Source organism: Ostrinia furnacalis, unplaced genomic scaffold, assembly GCF_004193835.3.
Source record: "Ostrinia furnacalis isolate ACB-3 unplaced genomic scaffold, ASM419383v2 OfSCF3022, whole genome shotgun sequence".
In the NCBI taxonomy this organism is placed as follows: domain Eukaryota; kingdom Metazoa; phylum Arthropoda; class Insecta; order Lepidoptera; family Crambidae; genus Ostrinia; species Ostrinia furnacalis.
The window spans coordinates 80,285-103,508 of NW_021133261.1; the positions used below are offsets into that span (position 1 = coordinate 80,285).

The following is a 23,224-nucleotide window of genomic DNA, read 5'->3' on the forward strand; positions in this document are numbered from 1 at the left end:
CAAACAAACCTTAGACAGTCAAGAAATTCAAGTGTAAAAAGATTTTACCTACCTTATAACTTAACGATATGACGATCAGACAAATGAAAACTTTGATCCCATTTATTTATTGCTGTCTGAGACCTAGGGATACCTCATACCTACTTACGTACTGGCGCGTGATATCCCAAGGCCCGGAATATAAAATTAATTAAAATACAATAATTAATTACCATGACGTTCATATTCAAGTAAAAGTCCAGGGACCTCGAGTTTTTTAATCTTTCTTAGTGACCATTATTATCGCATTTAAAAAACAAACCTACTTACATAATTTAGTTACTATTAATATTGACCTACTTCTCTTGCTTGTTACTTATCTAATACCTACCGTCCATGTAGTGATTGAATAACGTGGGTAACATTAAGTAGGTAGGGTAGGTAACGTAGGGTAGTCTGTTAGGCAAAGAAGTTTACTTGTTATAAGTAGATCGAAATGTTATCAAATTTCAATTCTACGTAAGGGCACTACTTTAGTACTATATGGTAAGTGTAAGGTAATTTTAGAAGAGTAGAATAACTCGACGAAAGCTACAGTAGAAAAAACAATCTTTTAGCCTTTATTTGTATAATTATGACACTTAGGTGATATTTGTTTTATTTATTGGTAAAATTATCACTGATTCTATGTTACTACTACCTACGACGACCTACTTTCAATTTGTGCTTTAATAGATACTAATCATATTGGTATGCATTTTATTTTTTAACCGAGCCCCTGGACTATGTTTTAATATCAATCGGCGAATGACACATCACAATCTACCCGCTGCGTAAAGTATCTCAGTATATGTATTACCTAAAAGGCATCTCAATTCTCAGTTTATCCCGAGCAACAGCAACCGCTGAATGTGCAGTGCAACTTTGAAATCCTTTTCATAAGTGCGGAACAGTGGACATAAGTGATAGTGAAAATATAGCTAGATAACTTGAATTAATACTTAATTTGAGTTAAAAACAGAAGCATACGAGTGTGTAAAGGTAGATTTGATTATTTCTTTTATTTTAATAATTAAACATTTTGTTGTTTTTATATTTTTATGCTATTTTAATATAAACAAAACCGGCCAAGTGCGAGTCGGGCTCGCGCACAAAGGGTTCCGTAGCAGCAAATATAATAAACTTATTATGTCAATTTAATCAACCTATCTCAAAAACTATAAGAGATACTTTGATCAAACCAAAAATCGTTGAAAGAGTTAATTAGCATGCATCACCTCTATTTTTTTTAGAATTTTATACCCCGTAGTTATAAAAATAGAGGGGGGGGGACATACTTTTTACGACTTTGAGAGCTGATATCTCAAAAACCGTTCACTTTAAGAAAAATGTTTTTTAGAAAACTTTATATCATTTTAAAAGACCTTTCCATTGATACCCCACACGGGTATGTACATCGAAAAAAAATTTTCATCCCTCAGTTACATGTATGGGGGGCCCCACCCCCAATTCTTTTTTTTACTATTTAGTGTCATAATTTTGTAGCGGTTCATACAACACATATTCCCATCAAATTTCATCACTGTAGTACTTATAGTTTCCGAGTAAATCGGCTGTGACAGACGGACAGACGGACAGACGGACAGACGGACAGACGGACATGACGAAACTATAAGGGTTCCGTTTTTGCCATTTTGGCTACGGAACCCTAAAAATGGAGTTGATCTTTACAGAATTAAAGGAAATACAGTAACAGGCGATATTTATTTAGGAAAAAATAAGCATTGCCTTTATTAAATTGTTGATGACTTTCTTTAGTTAACGCCTTTGCTGCCTGTGTAAACCCAAAAGTAAAAAAAAAACAAAATGTCAAATTTCGCTATTCTTTGTAAAAACGTCACAACATCGCGACGATTGATTTTATTTATTGCTTAGATTAATAAAACTTTAATTACAATTAATCTAAGATTTATTGTAAAATTGCGTGCGCATTATTGAGATTTCCTGTGTACTGTGTAATGCGTCAATGTAATGACATCACTATTTATCACGCAACCTATGTATTTTATTTCCACTTTATCGTCACACTAGCCATTTGAGATTACGTTCAATAACCTAGTTTAAAACTTGGCGGCTCTAAATTACGTATCCTTTTCAGGTACAACAAAATCAAAACATACGATTTTGACCAATAGCTGTGCTCGAATTCGATAGCGGCTGAAGTCAACCTCGCTTCCGATTGGCTAATATCCACAGTTTTGCGACGTCTCTCCAACCTTATAAATATCAGCGCAAACTCACGCCGGACCTCTTTTCCACAGTGTTAATTCAGGGGGACTCTTACCGGGTTATTTTAGTGAGCTAACTCTAATTCAGAATGCCGGAGACATCAAAAATGAATGGATATGCTAAAACAAATGGACACAGTTTTGACATGGAAGATGGATCAGTGTTTCTGTTCACATCTGAATCAGTCGGCGAGGGACATCCAGGTTAGTTTTCCTCTAATCTACTCGGTGCAGGAGGTGTGCGATTCGAAAAATGGCCGCCTCAGACATGTGCGTAGATTTAACTCATCTACCAAAACTTGACTCTTCGTAGCATGAAAACCTGCTACTCAGAAAAAACATGGTGATAATAAGCAAAACGTACGACAACGTTGCAATACAAGTAACCCGCGCAATTATTGATGTTTTGTTACATCATACGACCATTTAGCCATACAATCCAGTTTCAAAATAATCACTACACGTGGTCGGAGTCAAACAGTGATGAAATTCTTAACATTTTGTGAAAATGGAATGTGTTCATACCGGGGGATATTTAATCAATTGCACTATTTCTTTCAGACAAAATGTGCGATCAAATTAGTGATGCTATTCTCGACGCACATCTGAGACAGGATCCCGACGCTAAAGTTGCATGCGGTGAGTGCTAAATCTTCCCTTGGTTGGTGACATGTGTTTAGTGAAAGAGCAAAAAGTGAACACTTTGTTTTGTCAACAGAAACCGTCACAAAGACTGGCATGGTCTTACTATGCGGTGAAATTACCTCAAAAGCCAATGTTGACTACCAGAAGGTTGTGAGGGATACAGTAAAGCACATTGGATATGATGACTCTTCTAAAGGTAAGCCTAAATCCTTGAAATCGTTAACTAGTTACTATTAGTAAACAGTCAGCTGGCCTGCAGCCAAGCACTGAAAACTAGATTTAACTCTGTCTGAATTTTGTAACCTCTCTTGTAGTAATAGAAAAATATTGTTCCACACACATTAGGTTTTGATTGGCGTACACTAAACTTATTAGTGGCAATTGAAGAACAAAGTCCAAACATAGCTGACGGGGTGTATCAGGCCCGTGAAGAACTAGATATTGGGGCCGGAGATCAGGTATAGAAAATCAGAAAGCCTGCTGCACGATATAAACGGTTTCCAAATGGGGAAAAACCAAAATTGGGATTCACATTGCATGTTACTCATGAGAAATTTTCAAAATTAATATCATACTATGGGTTACTCATTTCAAAATTTCTTATTTGGCTCTTTATTGACCTAAAATCATCTGCATCCTGGTTTCAACTCTAAGTGCAAATTACCCTATTTCACTTCATGACTTTAAATAAATTAGGCAGTATTGAAAAGAAAATAATTAGGGATGATACTTATCATGATAATGAATAGATACATAATCATTCATCACGTTAATAATGTGCATGTTGGGACCAGGGTTCGATTACAAGACTTGCTGTGTGATGCTTGCGCTGGCCCAACAGTCACCAAACATTGCTGCAGGCGTGCATGAGAACAGAAATGATGAAGAAGTAGGAGCTGGTGATCAGGTACGTAACCCCTTCCTGCTCATTTAAACCAACTAATAAAATATCATGGGTACAAACCTAAACCATGAAATCAGCTAATGCTTAAGCTTTCCTAAAAGTGCCATGAAAAGTAATAAACTAATAAGTACTTTTTGACATGTTTATGATAATTGATGATTTGAATTTATTAAAGTTATAATCATATCAAAACCACGAGTTTATGTTTAACTTCAAAAGCTGTTTTGTGAAATTTGTTAATTCTAAAATTTCAATAATTTCTTCTGAATGTTTCCATAGTTTGTATGATTTATGACTAACCAGTGGGTCTAGACAAAGTGCAAATTATAATCGCAAACCAGTCGAAAAGTGGTTGAAAAGCCCCTTTTTTGTATGGAGTTTTGACGGATTCGATTTTCGATTCGATCAACAAGTGCGTTTTGTCTAGGGGGGCAGGCCAATTTTAAAAGTAAAATTAAGTAAAGTTCTGTTCAAACCTCTTTTGTTTTTCAGGGTTTGATGTTTGGCTATGCCACTGATGAAACAGAAGAATGCATGCCCCTGACAGTGGTCCTAGCACACAGACTAAACCAGAAAATTGCTGAACTCAGGCGAAATGGTGAATTCTGGTGGGCCCGTCCAGACTCCAAGACTCAGGTAAATCCCAACTAATATTATAAATGCGAAAGTAACTCTGTCTGTCTGTCTGTCTGTCTGTCTGTTACGCTTTCCCGCTTAAACCTCGCAACCGATTTTGATGAAATTTGGCATAGAGATAGGTTGAGTCCCGGGAAAGAACATAGGATAGTTTTTATCCCGGTTTTTGAAACAGGGACGCGCGCAATAAAGTTTTTCTGTGACAGACAAAATTCCACGCGGGCGAAGCCGCGGGCGGAAAGCTAGTATTTGTATAAATTCTGTAATAAAGTTGTGTATGGTTCCATTTAACTATCTAGTTGCCATAGTACAGCTATGCTTTGATAAAGATATTATTATTAATATTATATTAAATTACATCATGAGTCACAAATCTGTCATATTTTTTCTGTGCTGTTTAAATCACTGTTATCAGTTTTGGGTCACAACGATTGACCACGTTAAAATTGTTTGTGTCGTAATTTTATATTGTACATTTCTTTAAAGTTTTAGCAACAAATTATTATCTCATGACCCTTGAACTAGGAAAAAACTTATAGTTTATCTGTCACATTAAAAATTACATATCATGAATATTATGGCATGCCTATTAATATCATTCAGCATTTAAACTCTAAATCAGAACTCGTTGCTCAAGATTAGGGAAACATTAAAATGCAGATTATTTAAAATACATGTGTACATTTCAAAGATAACTTAACCTTGTAATCTAACACTGCCTATCATCTGTTTGTTTACAGTAGATCCATGTAAGATTAATAACATATTCAATTAAAAAGCTGATTAGCCAAGATAAAATGAAATGAGCATGTTCAGTAAAAAATATAGGGTGCAGCACTTTTTGTTTCCCATGTGGTTTTAGGTTTTAATTATAATCATCAAACTGGAAGATCGTGTTACGCAATGTGATCGTCAGCGGGTATCAATTGTTCCGTGCGCAGCAACAGACAAACGGCTGTCTGCGACATTTGAGCCAGCTCATAAGGACTGCTCAACCACACACAGTCTGATTGGACTTGTTAAATTTCGCAATTGTTTCAATGGAACGAATTTGCGTGAAACTTTGCTCTAAGCAGAATATTTACTGACGGTATTTATTATTATTGATAAATCAGTAATATAACTAAATCACAATAATAAAAATGGTCACACTGACATATCTGAATATCAAGTCAATAAAGTACAAATAAAAGAAAGAAAGAGAAAAACTACACTAGCATTATTTACACACCTTTTTAATTACACAATCGTGCTAGTAGGCGCGCTTCGGAATGATTCATCGGAAAATCTATGAAGATTTTTTCTCTGAAATCAAACAATTTTCCTGCTTCTTTGTTATGTATAATCTAATGTATATGCTTACTCATGACATTTGCATTATGTTTATTTATTATAAGTATCTTTAAAACATTTTAATAGATGAAAAGTTAAAGTATCATTAAGTTGGTTGTATATTTAAATTACTAAATTATATGTTTTTAACTTGTGTTTTTCAATTACTTCCAGGTGACATGCGAATATAACTTTGTTGGTGGCGCCACCGTGCCACAAAGGGTACACACAGTTGTGGTTTCTCTTCAGCACTCTGAGAAGGTAATTTTTAATTGATAACTTTTAATCAATTTCAAATTTTTATTGACAATAGCTTAAATTTTTTATTTAATTCAAAGAAAAAAAATTAAGGCTTAATTTACATAATGCAGCCACTTCCATGTTCATAAAATTATAAAATAAATAAATATGCAAAAAATACTGCAAAATCATATTTTTCAACATATTATACAAGATAAATTTCTAAATGTCTCATCTTTTTAATTTGTTTTTATTATCAGATCACACTGGAGACATTGCGCGAAGAAATCAAAGAAAAAGTAATCAAGGAGGTGATTCCCGCACAGTATCTGGATGACAAAACTGTGATCCACATCAATCCATGTGGACTCTTCATTATTGGTGGACCTCAGGTTAGTAAAATAATAATAAATAAAAATCCTTTGTACAGTCTATACATTTTTGTTGCAAAATAGCACTTATATTACAACAATATAAGGTACTATCGGGGACTCGAACGCCTTGACACCTTAAGGGCCTAAATTGTTTGCACACACACGCTCGATTATGCTCCGCCCCCGTTCATTCATATTTCGGGTCTAAGCAGCGTCGGCGCACCACTGTAGATGTTTGCCCTAGCAAACCAAGCTCTATGTAAAGCAATTAGGATTGAGTATTGCTTATTACCCGCATCCGTAGCGCTCGTTTGGCAACGTCGCATTTTAGTCAATTTGAAACCCAATAAAGAATCGCTACAAAATATTATATGAGGCTTCGTGTAAAATTTGAACTAGCGATTGCCCGCTCGGGTCACAAAATTGCTATCGCACATTCCGAGGTAACTATGCAATTTCCCGAGAAAAAAGTAGCCCTTTCTACAATTATTGTTGGTATTGTGAGTGTAAATCTCATGTTTAGCTAGTTAGGGCGAGAAATACAAAATCATACAGTTGCTTTCGAATTTTACTTATTTAATAGGTATTTAATTTATTCGGAACTTATTTAAACAATATGTTATTGAATTAATTAGTAAAGTGTTAAGGAATATTTGTGGCTTAAAAACAATTATTGTAAGATCTGGCTATAACTTTCTTAAATCCTTGAATGTAAATAAAAACTTATAATAGGTTTCTATTTATTTTTAATGCATATTTTGTTTTCCGTTTTAAAGAAACACTTATCTTTAAAACGGAACATCTCACATCCAGGTAATTGGTTATCGTAAATATTATAATATTAAGTTAGTTTTATTTCAAATTCAATTTTTTATTGCACATTAAGTGTCTTTACACAAGGTCTTAAATCAATAACAATTAAACTTCAAACTAAATAATACTTAAACAGTTAACAATGTATAGATAAGTTTGTAAGTAAATATAAGAATTATTTTGAGAGGCATGGTTCAGTAATCGAGCGGAGGTCAATAAAAAGGCAATCAAACAGTCCAATTACTAGCACGGGTCAACACAAATCAATCGGTTATTGATCACGAAACTTCACAAAAAAACAAAGGAGAGAATATGTCGACAGATCGCCAAAGCAAAAAGCAGACAGACCTCGTATAAAAACACAATATTAAAAAAAATACATATCTATTTGTTTGTAACCAAATTCTATTATTAAAATTCTAAGGCTGAGTTGCACCATCTTACTTTAACTTTAACAAACGTCAAAATTCTGTCAAACTCCATACAAAAAGGACCGGTTACCGTTATAGTTACGGTCAAAGTTAGGTGGTGCAACTCAGCCTAAAACTAAGAAAGATTGAAGAAAAAGAAACATTTCGTTTTAAACCTTAACCGTATGACAATAAAGTGCACAATGGTATTTCGTATTGCAACCTAAGCCCTGATTGTCTCTTATTGGTCGTAGTAAAAATATAGTAAAATGCGTAACCAATTAGAGACGCGGTGAGCACGTGACCGGAGCGATGCGCTTACGCTAAAATTTCTACAAAGTGGTCAGGCGGAAGAGTCCCCGATAGTACGTATTTAGCTTGACGTACTGTCGTTTGTACTATTATTAAACAGCGGCGTCTAGACCCAAACTCCCAAACAAATAATGATTTTAATAACATGGTGCTACAGTTATCAATCAGTAGAATAAAGTATATGTTACTACCAGAAGTCTTGTTACCATGTTACATAATAAATATGCTTTCGTTGTATGCTATGACGGTGATTTAAGCATGTAAATTGATTTGACAGAAACATAAATAATACGATTTTTTATTATTTTTACGGTTTTTATTGCATTCAATAATATTATACTGCAGATTTTATACTGCCTTAATCAAGTTAACATGAAATATACAGACTCATGCTAGTTTTGTCAACTGAGGTAAAGCAAAACTGCCAAACTGTTGGACGTATTTGTATTTTGTAAAAATAAACAGTTTATTTTAGCCACCTGAGAATCGAACCCATGATCAGAGACTCCATCACTAGACCGCTCTCATTCAAATGTCAGGCCAACCTCATTTATTCAACACTAGCTTTCCGCCCGCGGCTTCGCCCGCGTGGAATTTTGTCTGTCACAGAAAAACTTTATCGCGCGCGTCCCTGTTTCAAAAACCGGGATAAAAACTATCCTATGTTCTTTCCCGGGACTCAAACTATCTCTATGCCAAATTTCATCAAAATCGGTTGCGAGGTTTAAGCGGGAAAGCGTAACAGACAGACAGACAGACAGAGTTACTTTCGCATTTATAATATTAGTTGGGAAGTTGGGATTAATTTGTGTGGTTATTAAGAGGCTCTTACCTATGACAGTTCACTTGACCTGTCATTGGCTGTTGATCACGCGTTTGTGTGGTTGAAGCTTTATCCACTCGATCATCCCCTATAACAGAGTAAATACAAATGAGTAGGTCATCTTTATAGAAACGCACCGTACGCAGTTTGTATATGAGCACGCCAATACGTATGCGGCGCGCACGCACACACTGACAAAATTTAGCGTGGATTAGCGGGGTGTTGCGCCGAATTTTGTCAGTGTGTGCGTGCGCGCCGCATACGTATTGGCGCGCTCACATACAAACCGCGCTCGGTGCGTTTCTATGAAGATGACCTACTCATTTGTATTTACTCTGCCTATAACCAACTACAGAATAATAATAAGTACTACGTACAGAAGTTTTACTTCGCGAAGGTATTTAAAAAAATGTATGCTCAATGTCATTAACAATGTGGTGTAAATTTAGCTTGTCTCAAGAGTCAAGTATCATTTTGTTGACAAACGTCAGTGATCGGTACTACGCCGAAGTATAGCTTCGGCTGACTTCAGTAAAATGATGTGACGTGAGGTGCCAAACTGCAGAAAATAGCGGAGGAAATACATGATTTAGCATGAATTATCATGAATAATAATAATTATAGTCTATCCAATATAGCTTGATTAGAATGACGGCTGTCAAACGAATGTGACTAGTGATGGGTATGTTTCGTACGGTTCACATAGATGTATCGATAAGTTTTCAAAAAAATGATATGAAAAAATGCACCCAATTTTTCTTCATATATCTTTATTCATAAAAATGACAATTATGATTTAAATTTAAAGACAGTAAAATTTAAAATTCATGTCAAGGGTGTACAACCTAAGTCGTAGTCATTATCATCAGTGTTCTTCAGTGGTTTTTTCCTCTCGCTAGAGGGCGGTCGGCATCTCTTCTAGAGCAACGGTGCTATGAATACCCAAAAAATTACCGGTGATTGATTTCCGATGTTTGATTATTTAAGAATGAAATGTTTTTTGGTTTTTAATAGTGAACATTTAGAAAAACGTATATATATAATTTGACTTAAATATGTTAAAAAATTAGTTAGAAAAAAAATTTGTTGAATATGTTAAAAAAAAAGTTTTAAATTAAAATGACTTAAAAACTAAAATTTTAAAATTACTAATGATCAAAACTATTTACAAAATAAAAAATACTTCACCCCCAGCGCCGCAGTCAGGAATGGTGCCCAAAAGGCTGGCAGCATTGCCACGTTGAATGGCCAGGCTAATTCTCTGGGCGAAATAGCTGCCAGCCTTTTGATCACCGGTCACCTCGGTGAGCCTCTTTGCCAGTTCCTTATAAGAGGAACGAGCGCTTGGACCCCATGGTTTTAATTTAATATGCCATTTGTCGATATGCTCCAACACTAACATTTTTGTAACTCGAGATAACCTTGTAGAGACGTCGTTAATACTCTAGCTTGATTTTTATAATTTCGAATTACTACTTATTGGTGTAATTTAACGCTGCATTTACACGAAATTATCATTTTTATTGGAAGCACTGTCGTCGAAAATATTATTGTTTGTAGGTCAGACGTGAATTATTTCTTGTCCGCCAATATTTAGCTCTCATTGATCGCTACTACAAAGTTATGTCGTTACTTTTGATGACAGCTGTCATTCTAATCAAGCTATATTGGATAGACTATACTTATTTACCTCTCAATGTCTTCAGGCAACTTAAAAAAGTACATTCTGTGTTTTTATTATTATTTAGGAAGTTAAATACTGCACAGTATTTAGTACACCATTTTCTTCATTTTTTTCCATCATACACAAGAATACGCGTGCGTGAGTCAATGCTCGCTCGTATGTGAGGCCTTGTCGAATAGGAATCCTGTAGGGGGCCATCGTGCGTGTTTTGTTTTCGATGTAAACTCGCGGAGATGAACAGGCCAGAGCCCCGATTACGGTAACTTTTAACGTCTACAATCCAGACGCGTTTCTGATTCTGCGATACGATTGGTCAAAACAGCTGACGTACGCTGTTGAACGACCAATCGTATCGCAGAATCGAGAAGCGTGTCTGGATTGTTGACGTTAAAAATTACCGTAATCGGGCTCCTGCTATAACTAGTGTTGTGTTTCCAGTCCGACGCGGGCCTGACAGGCCGCAAGATCATCGTCGACACATATGGCGGGTGGGGCGCGCACGGCGGTGGCGCCTTCTCGGGCAAAGACTTCACGAAGGTGGACCGCTCCGCCGCCTACGCCGCGCGCTGGGTCGCCAAGTCGCTCGTCAAGGCCGGCCTCTGCCGTCGCTGCATGGTTCAGGTAAATAGTAAATACCTATATTTCTACCCATACAGTTATTACGCCTAAAGTCCGGTCGCCGAGCACACTCACTGCGGCCGCCCGTCGCATAGTTGCGACAGCGATTTAATTACGCGCGAGTGATAAGGATGGGTAGCTTGGGGTCATTGGACGAAATTCTACGTGCTCGGCGACTCGTCTTTTTGTACAAAACAGTGAAATAATCCTGACACTGACACAAAATGATATCCAGTGTCATCCAAAATCAGTTTCGTTTGACAGATCGTGATTGTTGCTCTATTACGAAGGAATATTAACTTTATGTTGCTACCTCATCATACAACTTTCCCCTGGGACAAAGTTGACCTTCACTGGTTGGGTTTTTATTGGCGATCAAGCTGTATATCCTGCTACACGGAGTTGCAGCGGTTGGGAACGAGAGGTGGGAATAGCCCCGTTATCTCATATCAGACAACGAAAGGTCATAATCTACATGAATAGAGCTTGAAGAATGCAGGCCAAATCCTCCATTTGCCTCTGATAATGGGATGTGCCTCTGTATAGAGACCATGATTATGATGATATCAGATGATTGATTAATTATAATATTTATAATGTAGTTAATCTCGCAAATAGTTACGATATCCCTAGTATTATGAATGCGCTACTTTCATTACGCTATGGATACTGTTTTCGTTCCTGATAAATTGACTGAAGCCATTGCGCCATAATATTATTGAGTACTAGCGGCCGCCCGCGACTTCGTACGCGTGGACCTCGTTTTACTCCATTAGGGGTGGAGTTTCGTAAAATCCGCTCTTAGCACCTATAGCGCATACATTTTAAATTTCAACTCTCTTACTTTAAACACATAGGACTTTCATAATATAAACTTCCAACCCTCCTTTTATCTCCTTAGGCCCAGTAGTTGATTTCTAATGATACATTTTCAGTATACATATGTACCACCACCACCACCATCATTTCAGCCATAGGACGTCCACTGCTGAAAATAGGCCTCCCCCAATGCTTTCTATGTTGATCGATTGGAAGCGGCCTGCGTCCAGCGCTTCCCTGCTACCTTTACGATGTCGTCGGTCCACCTTGTAGGTGGAAGTTCCACGCTACGTTTTCCGGTACGCGGCCTCCATTCCAGAACCATTCTGCCCCATCGGCCATCAGTTCTGCGTACTATGAGCCCTGCCCATTGCCACTTCAGCTTGCTAATCCGTCGCTATGTCAGCGACTTTGGTTCGTTTACGGATCATCAGATAACGATCAGAAATGAGGACATTTCTGATTCGATCTCGCAAAGAAACACCAAGCATAGCCCATTCCATAGCACGCTGTGGAACTGAGCTTCTGTATAAGGTGAGAGTGAGAGGCCACGTTTCCGAGCCATAAGTTATCACTGGTAACACACATTGGTTATACACTCTAGTCTTCAGGCATTGAGGTATTTTGGACGATAAGATGTTGCGTAGTTTCCCGAACGCTGCCTAGCCGAGTTGGATTCGACGATTGACCTCCTTCTCGAAATTGGACCTACCTAGCTGGATCGTTTGTCCGAGGTAGACATACCTACTTGTCGACAATCTCGAGAATTGAGCTTCCAACTGAAACTGGTTAGGGCGCAACATGGACATTCGACATAAGCTTCGTTTTGTCCATGTTCATCCTCAGGCCTACCTGTTGGGAAAATCGATTAAAGTCTTCGAGCATTGTGCCAAGATCTTCCAACGATTCTGCCATGACCACAATATCGTCGGCAAACCGATGTGTACACAGTACCACGATGTACCGAACATTTAAACTTTCAAGTCTCTTACTTTAAAAACCGAGGACTGCAATACAAACTTCTTTAACACTTTGATTTGCTCGTTTAAACACAGTGAATGATTCAAATAGGTACATACAGTGAATGGTTTAATTACATAAAATATCTTTATTTATTAAATTTTCAAAATTAGGTATTTACGAACAGCGCTATTCATAGCATGTAATATTTAGTTACTAATTTACTAATGATGTCGATAGATGGCGTTTGACAGCTTTGCCTTCATGAATATTTACGTACCTCAAAAATGTTTGTCAGGCGCAAGAAGATTTTAACCAATGACGATAGATGGCGCTTTTCCACGTCTTATGAAAATCCCAAATATTTTACGGGACCCTATTTTTTTCCAAAATAAAATTAGGCCTATGTTACTCGTGAGTTATGTAGCTTTCGAATGGTGAAAGAATTTTTAAAATCGGTCCAGTAGTTTTTGAGCCTATCCATTACAACTAAACAAACAAACAAACAAAGTTTTCCTCTTTATAATATTAGTGTAGATTTATTTATTTTATTTCAAGTCATCAAAAGTATTACCAAATCGATAGATGGCTATAAAACAGCATCACACTCCCTTGTGCACTTCGGTATAGGTGAACCTTATTATTACAATAACTAAGTTGCGTTTCGCCCGCAGGTGTCATACGCTATCGGCGTCGCCGAGCCGCTGTCGATCTCCGTGTTCGACTACGGCACATCCCACAAGAGGCAGAAAGAGCTCCTCGCCATCGTAAAGAAGAACTTCGACCTGCGGCCGGGCAAAATCGTCAAGTAAGTTGAAATATTTAAAGTGGATTTTATGTAATGAACCATAACACATACATTTAGAGAGAAATTTTTCTGTTTTTAATTCTTTTCTACGACGTTCCTATGCGCTTCGCACAATTCGTCACATTCGTCAAAACTAAATCGAAACGGTTATGTTCGCCGTTAGTCATCCATCTATGTTAATGCCAGTTTTTGTTAGTCATAAATTGTGAGATACGAACTCCTTACACAAACTGTAACGAATCATAATAACAATATCTGGGCACATTATTTATCGTAAACATATTTTGTTCCAGGGAACTGAATCTGCGAGCGCCCATCTATCAGAAGACGAGTACATACGGCCACTTCGGGCGCGAGGGCTTCCCATGGGAGAACCCCAAGCCGCTGGTCGTAGAATGACTTCGGACTTCGTATACTTAGAACATTGTAAATATTCCACCAGTATGTTATAAATAATACACTTAATCTACGTGTGTCTTTGTAGCGAGGGCGCGAGATGTTGTCGCTGACTGTACACGATAAATGTTTTCGCCGCGCGAATCTCGCCCGTGGAACTGCCGCGTCTCGCCTCCACATGACATTCGCCCGGTTGCATCCGCGAGATTCACCGTAATCGTTAAGTATTCACTAGTTTAGACACGTAGGTTTAACACGGTGCCGTCATTTCTGAATTTGAGTTAGTTCAGGGGTTCAAACGGCAGTCCGATCGTTCGAGAGCACCATTTTAAGCGATGAATTTTGTGATTTTATTACACTGCCTGTACAATTTTATTTTTTTAAACCTGTATGAATTTTTATCCAGTGAGCTAGATTGCAATTATGTTGAAAGTTCTATTTTACGCGAATCACTTAAACGATGGACTGTCCTCAATCTCGAAATGTTCTTTGAGCTTTATGATGTAAGTGCTATGATTTGCGGTAGAGTAGACTACTTCCTCGGTCGCGTCACAGTGCAGCGAGCGCGCGCGGCGGCGGCCGGCTGCCGCGTGCAGTGCTGGTCACTGCGTGTGTGCAGTGCTGAACATTACAGCGCTGCAACTAGGGTGGTCCTTATTTTTCGACTTTTGAATTTTCCCCGGGGCACTTTCTCATTCGATTATATACCTCTAAATATGAAATTAGCTATTTTTGTTTTTTTTTTGGTTAAGATTTAGAGGTCGCTACCAGCTGTCAAAATATTTACAAAAGCTTTGAAGATCTTAAATCATGGTTTCATAAATGTTTTATTTTAGTGTTTATATCACATTTTACATACAAATGAACATCGCATAGATAGAATGGACAATCACTTCTTGTCCCCTTCTCCCCTCAACCCCTCTTCTATACCGACCATGGTACCGACGCGTCGAGATACTAACAAGTAAACTCTTATATCTTAAAAATAATTGATTCTGTGTTTTTACTTAAAATTCAAACCTTGGTAGCGACCCCTAAATGTCTTTTAAAAATTAAAAAAATAATAATGAATTGCTTTCATATGGTATATATTCAAATTACGTGGTGCCCCGCAAAATATAAGAAAAAAATTTTTTTTCGTAGGAATAAGGACCACCCTACTGCACACTGTCACTGTGCAGCGTCGCCGCGCGTCCTCGCTCACTGCAAATGTGCGGCGCGCAGGGGCGGGGCTTAAATGATTTTGCTTCCTATTTTAGTTGTGATGATAAGTGTCAGTTAACTGCCTCGTACGATGTAAAATAATGCGTTAGTAAATTTATCTCCACCGCGCCCCCCGCGCGTCTCGATTTGTGTTGTGTTTCTGAAAAGGAAGCCAGTGGAAAAGAGCCATTTTGAAAACACACCGACCCGTCCGCGGGAGTAGTGCACTGTGCATTTAATCCGTTTTAATGATACTGTAATTCCGCCGGTAGGTTTAACGCTAACCGTACGTTATGACATTAGGAATTAACTTAGAGTTTTATCTATTTGTAAGGCGGTCATTGAGTACTTTGTGATTATATTTTTCGATCTGTTTCAATTTCGACCTGTTAAAAGTTTCTAATTGACTTCTGTGGATTTATCGATTTGTCAGATTGTGTAATTTTAAACTAATAAATTATGTTCCTGACGCAAGTCGGGAGTAAAAGAAGTGTTTTATTGTTATTTCTCCTTTTCTTTTAAATAGGTGTACATTTTTAAACTATTTAAATAATTTGAAGTAATCAATTCAACCATCTTGCGACGTGCCTCCTGGCTGCTTGTTGCGCGTGCGTCATACGAATGGTGTCGGTTGTCAACCAGTTCTGCATGTCAAAGCAATGCGAAGCTCTGAAAATGAAAAAAAAACATGACTTATGTTACACTTTTCGTAGTCACAGGCCTCCACATGAGCGCTTAAGCCTTTTTCATTTCATTTGATAAAGCGTAAAACAGGTGGCTAAATGACGGACTAATTTCAACTAGGTTTTTTTTTGCCCAATTACTTTTACAAGACAAAGGTGACAAAGATGTGTCACACAGTTGATATCTCTGCCTGGCAGAGTTAGACACCCCTGTGCAGTCACTGGACTTAGTATACCTATTTGGTATAGTTCTTGCAACTCACGACGGCGAGTGAGCTTTACTTGTGTGTGTACGTGTATGTACATAACGATAGTGTAATGTCTAACAAAACTTGAAAAACGAACAGTAGCGAGCCACCACACATGTAAAGCTCACTCGCCTTCATGATTATTGCAACAACTAAAACATGTGATGTGACCAGTGTTGCTAGGTACTGCTCACATTGAGACCTACCTTGGGACTGTATAAGTAGGCGAGGTCTCGGAAATGTCTCTGTCGTACACCCCAAGCGCGCGCCAGGGATCGATGTAGCCGTGGATATTGATCGTGTTGTTCACGTTAGGGTTGAGAGCGCCGTAAACTTCATTCACGCGATCGGCTGCGGCGAACACGAATTCCTCGTCGAATCTGAAAAAGAGAAGAAAATCTTTCAAATATTTTAATTAAAGGAAGAAAAGAAGGAACGGATTGTGGGAATAACTACTCGTAGTTCCATACACGTAGCGATCTACTTAGCTAGGCCACGTAGGTTCGTTATTACTTATTACGTACTTTTTGACGCTACCCTTGAGTTCCTGTTTATCCTGGCTCTTTCATCTGTAATTAAAACTCGTATAACCTAAGCTTAACTGAGATTTGAAGCTAACTTACTGTTCACTGAACGCTCTTCTGCAAATATCGACGTAGAAGTCGACGGTGAGCCACCTCAGAGGGTCGAACACGGTGCCTGAGCGAGGCGCGGTCTGGAAGTACCCGTACTCGGTGCACGTCTGGTAATACCACGCGCGAGCTGTAATGTATGATGAATTCATGTAAGGTCGCTAGAACAACAGATGAAATCTTAAATATCTGAAAATAGACAACATTATCTGGTCAGGGCATTCAAAACAAAAACTATTTCGCGTATCTTTTGATATTTAACCGATTTAAAAAAGGAGGTTCTCAATTCGGGTGTATGTTTTTTTATACTACTCATGTAGGTACATTTATTGAATTCAACTTTCACAAAAACCTTCCTAAACCTTATATCACATAATAAAATACAAGTATGGTTTATTTACGAAGCAAATCTCAAAAGTAAGTTTGCTTTGTATTTTACAACAGGCACCAAACTCATTTTAAATTCAGGCGTTTTAATTGAAACAAATAAACTCAAAGTAAGATCATATTTCATAGTGGCTTAACTTTACTATATTATGCTACTTATTTAAGTACCCTAATAGTAAAATACCTACCTAAGTATGCCAGCGCATAAAAGCTCTGCTTGACGAAGTAAAGTGTCACCTCCACAAATACTGTCTCGAATTATTAGTTTATTGTTTGTTTAGTATTGTTCTTACCAGATTACTTCTCATACTTACAGTTGGTATTTTGGCTGTAGGTATTGATAAGCGCCGCATACTGGATGCCCCAACAACTTCCTCCTAAGTTCTGTCTATGAGCGATGAATCCTCCAATCTGTTCCATTGGTGTAGAACCTGGCGAATGTTTATTATTAAAGTACTTTATTTATACAAATAACTACAATCAGACTTGTAGGTACCTATACTTTGCTGAAAGCTCAAATCCAGTAAGCGAATTGAACTGAGCCATGAGGGTTACGATTGTGACCGCAGTTGTTACAATACAAACGATAAAAAATCCGTTATCTCAGCACCAAAAAGCTGCAAAATACTAACGTCATCCAGTTTAAACTTATTTTAGTCTATCCATTGAACTGACCATTCAACTTTACGACACGGGACTTTTCCCACTGCTGCAACTCTGAATGTAGCCAGGATTTACAGCTTGACCACCAATACATTTAACCGCCTCTGTGGTCTAGTGGTAAGACCACCTGCTTCAGACGCAGAGGTCCCGGGTTCGATTCCCAGTGGATACAGATTTTTCTGTTCGGTTTGGTTGGTGGTAGGGCTTGTTCTAAGTCTGCCTGATAGCTACCCATCTTACCTAAGTCTGTCGCCATAATAACAATGTTAACAGCATTGTTGTGTTCCGGCAGTAAGAGGTAAGATAGCCAGTTCCTCCGTGTTTGAGGATTCCGGGTGAAGCTCGCTTTCACCTTCGGCCTGATCATCACTTACCATCAGGTGAGATAAAAAAAATAAAAACCCAACCAGTGAAGATCAAGTTTGTCCCGAGAGAAAGTTAAACTGTCTTAAACGCGCAACGATGCTTGCTTAAGTGAAGCAGCAAATCGAACGCACAGCGTTGAATTGAGAGAGCTCTGTGATTGGTTCGTGTGTCACGCTGTGCGTCCACGCGCACTGTGAGACGGGTGAGACCTCATAGTAATGTTTGTAAATACGGGCGTAAGAACATAGGAGGAGTTCGAAGTTAAGTTATTCGACTTTTCTCCAGTGTAAAGCGGAACAGGGAACTGACCATAAGCGTTGTTGACAAAGTTGTGACAGATCTCAGAGAGAGTGCCAGGCCGCGCCTGCTGCACCGCCCCGGAGAACGTCCACGAGATGAAGCCAGAGAAGTAACCCAGTTCGTACACGTCGTTGTAATCCACTAGAGGCGAGCACATTCTGTAACGTAAGTAACGTTTTATTTCATTTATCACTTAGATTTAATAAGCAAACATCAATTAACCTGACCCCAAGAAAATAGAGTAAGTACAAGTGTAATCCGTATAATCGGTAGGTACTGTAAGTAGACATCCATGATTACTTTAAAACAAATTAGTAGATAAGTAAGTAGCTTTTTGACACGGAATTGAACTTGCAGTTACTTAGATACGTGAGCAACGTGAACCACCATGTCAAGCGCCCATCAAACCTGTATGATGCCGATGCCGATTACTTTTAAGTAAGTACCCGCTTAGGAACTTATTCTTCATTTTGTTAGGTTCTAAACTTACCTATAGTTAAATTCCACCAGCCGCCTACCCTCCTCAGTCCCTAACGCCTGCACGGTGTCCGATATGCCCTGTCTTATTATAGACATGCACTGCTCGCCACCTTCCAAAAGGAACGCTTCATGGACGACTTCCAAGTAACCTGTAATTAATCCCCAAAGGAACTTAATCAATTTGTATAAAGAAACTAAACAAACGTGAGTCATATCTTTCGATTGCGGATAAACCAAAATCTTTATTCTCTTGGATTTTACTCCAAAAAAAAGGTTAATTGAAGGAACCAAATAATTTGCAATAAAACTGCCTTGGGTCGACTTTGGTTTAACCTGTGGATTATCCAGTCGTCGTAAAATAGGTACGCTCAATGACCACAGGTACCTAAGATTAAGGAAACCCTCGGTTTGTGTACAAAAATGGGGATCTGTCTCGTTTCCCCTGGGCTTTCCTCATGGAAATGAGTAATTAATTGGAATAATTTGCATTCGTCATTCATTTATAACAGCTCTATTATGTATTTATATGGTCGGAGTCGCGTGCGGTTAATTTGTAGATACATGGTGTCTAATTAAGCGTTCGATTTCCTGATGCAACTTATGTGTGCTTATGTCATGGGAAAACCAATCGTAGGTATACCCATACAAAACTATTATGTAATATTATTTTAATAATTAACCTTAGTCACACTAAAAACATACCAGTAAAGTCAATTTCCGCCTTGATAGGCCCACTCGAAGCTACCACACCAACAGCTAGATGTGGGTACCGTTGTTTGAACCATAGGGCCATGTTGGCAGCATAAGAACCACCATACATGACAATCTTGCTTTCAGCAAACCTTGGCTGTGTTTTGAGGTCTCTGATAAAGTAGGCTAGATCAGCCAAAGCTTGGTCTACGTTCAGGAATCGGAGATTTTCAACGGTGAAGTTCCTGTATAATAAAATTATAATAAGTTAAAAAGCTCGTGAAAAGAATAGTGACCACCGTACCTGCAAGATTTAAATAGCAACTTTCCTAACTGTTCCACTACGACATGTAAAATTTACTCAATAAGTGAAATGCGAGTGTCGATACTGGAAGCACTACTTAGGTAGGTACATCATCATTTTCATTTCAGACTGGCAATACACTGCTGGACGTTAAAGTTAAGTTACAGAAAGCAAGACCTTCTTTCCCCTAGCTCTAAATAAGTAGTCTTTAACTAAGTAATTAAAAAGCTTACGGGTAAGGCAAAGTCTCTCCGTAGTATCGGTGCTCAGTGTAAATCTGGTATCCCCTATTCTCCCTCGCCATCTCGAACATGTTGCCCCCGCGTAGCCAGCCGGGCGCAATGTTCCACTCTCCCCCTATAAGTATGAACACTGGGTACCCGGGCCCCCCGAAGAACTCTTCGTTGTACATGTAACGCTGAAATCATACTGACACATTTTTAAATGCACACCACACTGAACTGATAACGTCACAATTACTCACAATTAAGGCGGTGTTACGCCTAAAAAGCGATTTCTTCCAGACTACGGAGAGAACCGTTAATTAGTTACAGTTAAATGCACTTCCCCTCAGAATGTTTCTAAAGTACACACACTGTCATGATTAATACTCGCCTTTTAAAAATAATCAGTTCGTACGAATATCTTAAAAACGAAGGAATGTTATTTTCACTTTAAAGTGACAAGGTGCTACACTCCTACCTGTCGTTATCGAATTTACAATTCGATTCGTTAATTGTCATAAATTATCCTGAAAATGTGTAAAAATAAACCAACCATGTCGAAAGTGTCAGTATTTTGCGGATCAAAGTGATCGACGGGCATGGTGATCCAGGACGTGATGACGTCATTCATTGCCACAGCATCCCTTGAGTTGAATTCTTCAGGGGGTTGCAGGTCCACTCGGATAGGGGGCTCGATCACACGGGGCTCGGCCCACGCGAGGCTGAGGGTGGCCAGACATGCCACCAAGAATAGCTGAAAGTTTTCATAAACAAAACAGTTTTTAGAATTCTGAATACGTATATTTTGGCGTTAAGTAATTAGGAATAGGAACATAAACCCTAAAATAAATGTTTACCTTGTATACTGTAGCTATTTGTAGCTATATTATCTGTTAATTTAAGGATGCTATGATCAAATCAACTAATTTTCAACACCTATTAGGTATAATAATTATAATCAATAATAGTGTCTTGCTTAATTTAATTTGCCGTGCTATTACAGGGCTCTTATTTGTGACTTGTTCTGTATTCTGAGTTTGTGACTTTAGTTAGGTACCTAATCATTTATAAGTTAAACAACAAGATGCAATAAATGAATTTAGATGAAGCCGTCTTATTGCTGTTTGAATCTCAAAATAATCAGTAACGATAAAAATCTTGTGCTTTGTCTTTTGTGTTAAAAACGCGTTTTGTTTCTAAATTCGGATTTATAATCAGGGTCATTTGCACTTATAATTTTTTTTCGTCAAAACCGGTAGAGCAGTCTTCATTTTAATTTTTAATGGAAGATGGAGGTATTTTCATTAATACAGCTTTAATATTGTCGCTTAGGTACTTCATAGTAATCCCTAACTAATTTAAGTTAGGTAATTAGATACCCATAACTGTTTCCATAGGTAAGTTGAGATACCTACCAACCTACGTGACTGTCTTTAGGGAAAAAGTGTCGAAAAAGTAACTTTCTGACTTTCCAGGCCGTAATTCTATGTAAAAAGGGTAATAAAAGTACTTAACATACTAATGGCAAATAAATTACCTACTTGTTGCAAACACCATTGATAAGATCATGTTGTTTGTTACTAAGTAGGTACTTTCAATTTTAAGGAAAACGGTAATTGAATCTGAATTTTAGTGATTTTTAAGTTAAGCCGGCACCTACCTAAAAAAATGTCTTCGTTTGATAAAAAAAGGCTTACCATTTTGTTTAAAACAGGTACACAGTTATATAACTATTTATGTTCATTTACACCTAAATACTACACACAAATATTAATATTATCTAACTTAATTGGATGTCCAAAAGGTAAAAAAATACTAAAAGATTAAAATATGGGACTTCTTATCTTCGTTATGCGTTATCAAGTTCGATTAAAGTATTTAGAGGAAATAGGGAAAACTGTATGAACTTGAAGATGAAGATGCCTAAGACTTAAATATTAATCTGGTAGCTCTACCTCTTTCCGATAGCGAATACTCCTACCAAAGTAGGACCCAATCAAAAAGATATTTAGATATTATAGTCAGATAATTACAGTTAGTTATTTAAAAGCAAAACTGAAAACCTGAGCAGACGAGGAATCCCTACTAATGTTCATTACAACGTTAATCATATTTATTACATTAATTATTATTTTATTTTAACTTTTTTCTTAACCATGAGAGACGACTCTCCTCAAATTAAGTGTTTTATCAATCATTATCTTTTTATCGTTATTCCTAAAGTACATTTCCTAGATAATGTGCTTGTATTATACACGATAATTAAACGCAAATATCTACGTTTAATCGGGTTATATTCTAATACGCGAAGTCCCTCATGGCCTAGTATATCCTGGCGTATTAGGCTAGAGGTCGCGGGTTCACTCCCCGCGTGATTGAAATCGGATGGATGTTCTATAAGTATAATATTTGTTTATAATCCGTTTTGTTGCTGTGAAAATGTGAGTGCAGTAAAAGCTTAGTTTGGGCACATACAAAAGCTTAACATGCTTTGATGCGTTTACTTGATACTAAGGTACTTGATACAAATAAGGCCTACCTAACTTTAAATGCTTATATTTCAATAAATATTAACGCTAGTCAACAAAAACAAGGTTAATTAACTTCTTCCATCCTTTAATTTTAGCAATATTACAAAAAATTACACAATTTTTAACTAAATCTATTCAAAATAAGCAATTTACGAAACCACTGATTTTGGCTTTATTAAATCACCTACACGGAATAAGGCCTATATGATTCAAATGCCTGTAGACCTTAAAATTGAGGTTGTATTAAACAAAATGCGGTCTTATAACATTAAACACGTCGATTTGTTTGCGTTATCAAAATTTTACATACCAAGTAAACAGAAATATACTGTATATCTCTAGATAAACTTAAATTCCACTTATTAAGAATAATACATAAATTATAGATAAAATTAAATATTCATAGTAACAAAGTAATGATTCCTTACTTAAATTATAAAAAAAAATATCAAAAACAAACAATATTATTTTT

At 37.5% G+C, this 23,224-nt stretch overlaps 2 protein-coding genes across 5 annotated transcripts; one reads left to right on the forward strand and one right to left on the reverse strand.

The window, feature by feature from the left end:
• The first annotated feature begins 849 nt into the window (after positions 1–849).
• Positions 850–15,669, forward strand: Sam-S (S-adenosylmethionine Synthetase). Of its 3 annotated transcripts, XM_028310539.1 has the most exons (12): positions 851–1,020; positions 2,138–2,471; positions 2,829–2,906; positions 2,986–3,108; positions 3,707–3,819; positions 4,309–4,452; positions 5,959–6,045; positions 6,285–6,416; positions 10,879–11,061; positions 13,512–13,645; positions 13,939–14,682; positions 15,200–15,669. In XM_028310539.1, the coding sequence occupies exons 2-11, from the start codon at positions 2,357–2,359 to the stop codon at positions 14,042–14,044; spliced, it is 1,215 nt and encodes a 404-aa protein (XP_028166340.1). In that variant the 5' UTR covers positions 851–1,020; positions 2,138–2,356; the 3' UTR covers positions 14,045–14,682; positions 15,200–15,669. The 3 variants fall into 3 exon arrangements, with proteins under 3 accessions (XP_028166341.1, XP_028166340.1, XP_028166342.1); XM_028310540.1 differs by lacking the exons at positions 3,707–3,819; positions 15,200–15,669 and adding an exon at positions 3,258–3,370 and having other exon boundaries at positions 850–1,020; positions 13,939–14,416; XM_028310541.1 differs by lacking the exons at positions 851–1,020; positions 2,138–2,471; positions 15,200–15,669 and adding an exon at positions 2,607–2,627 and having other exon boundaries at positions 13,939–14,416.
• Positions 14,480–22,051, reverse strand: LOC114357083 (putative serine protease K12H4.7). 2 transcript variants are annotated; one of them, XM_028310537.1, is made up of 11 exons: positions 21,919–22,051; positions 20,775–20,975; positions 20,231–20,415; positions 19,706–19,938; positions 19,014–19,152; positions 18,533–18,681; positions 17,509–17,625; positions 16,799–16,937; positions 16,382–16,555; positions 15,208–15,913; positions 14,480–14,683 (listed from the first exon to the last, which is right to left on the reverse strand). In XM_028310537.1, exons 1-10 carry the CDS (start codon positions 21,919–21,921, stop codon positions 15,808–15,810), a joined length of 1,446 nt encoding a protein of 481 aa, XP_028166338.1. In that variant the 5' UTR covers positions 21,922–22,051; the 3' UTR covers positions 14,480–14,683; positions 15,208–15,807. The 2 variants fall into 2 exon arrangements, with proteins under 2 accessions (XP_028166338.1, XP_028166339.1); XM_028310538.1 differs by having other exon boundaries at positions 14,486–14,683; positions 15,203–15,913.
• Between the last annotated feature and the right edge of the window lie 1,173 nt (positions 22,052–23,224).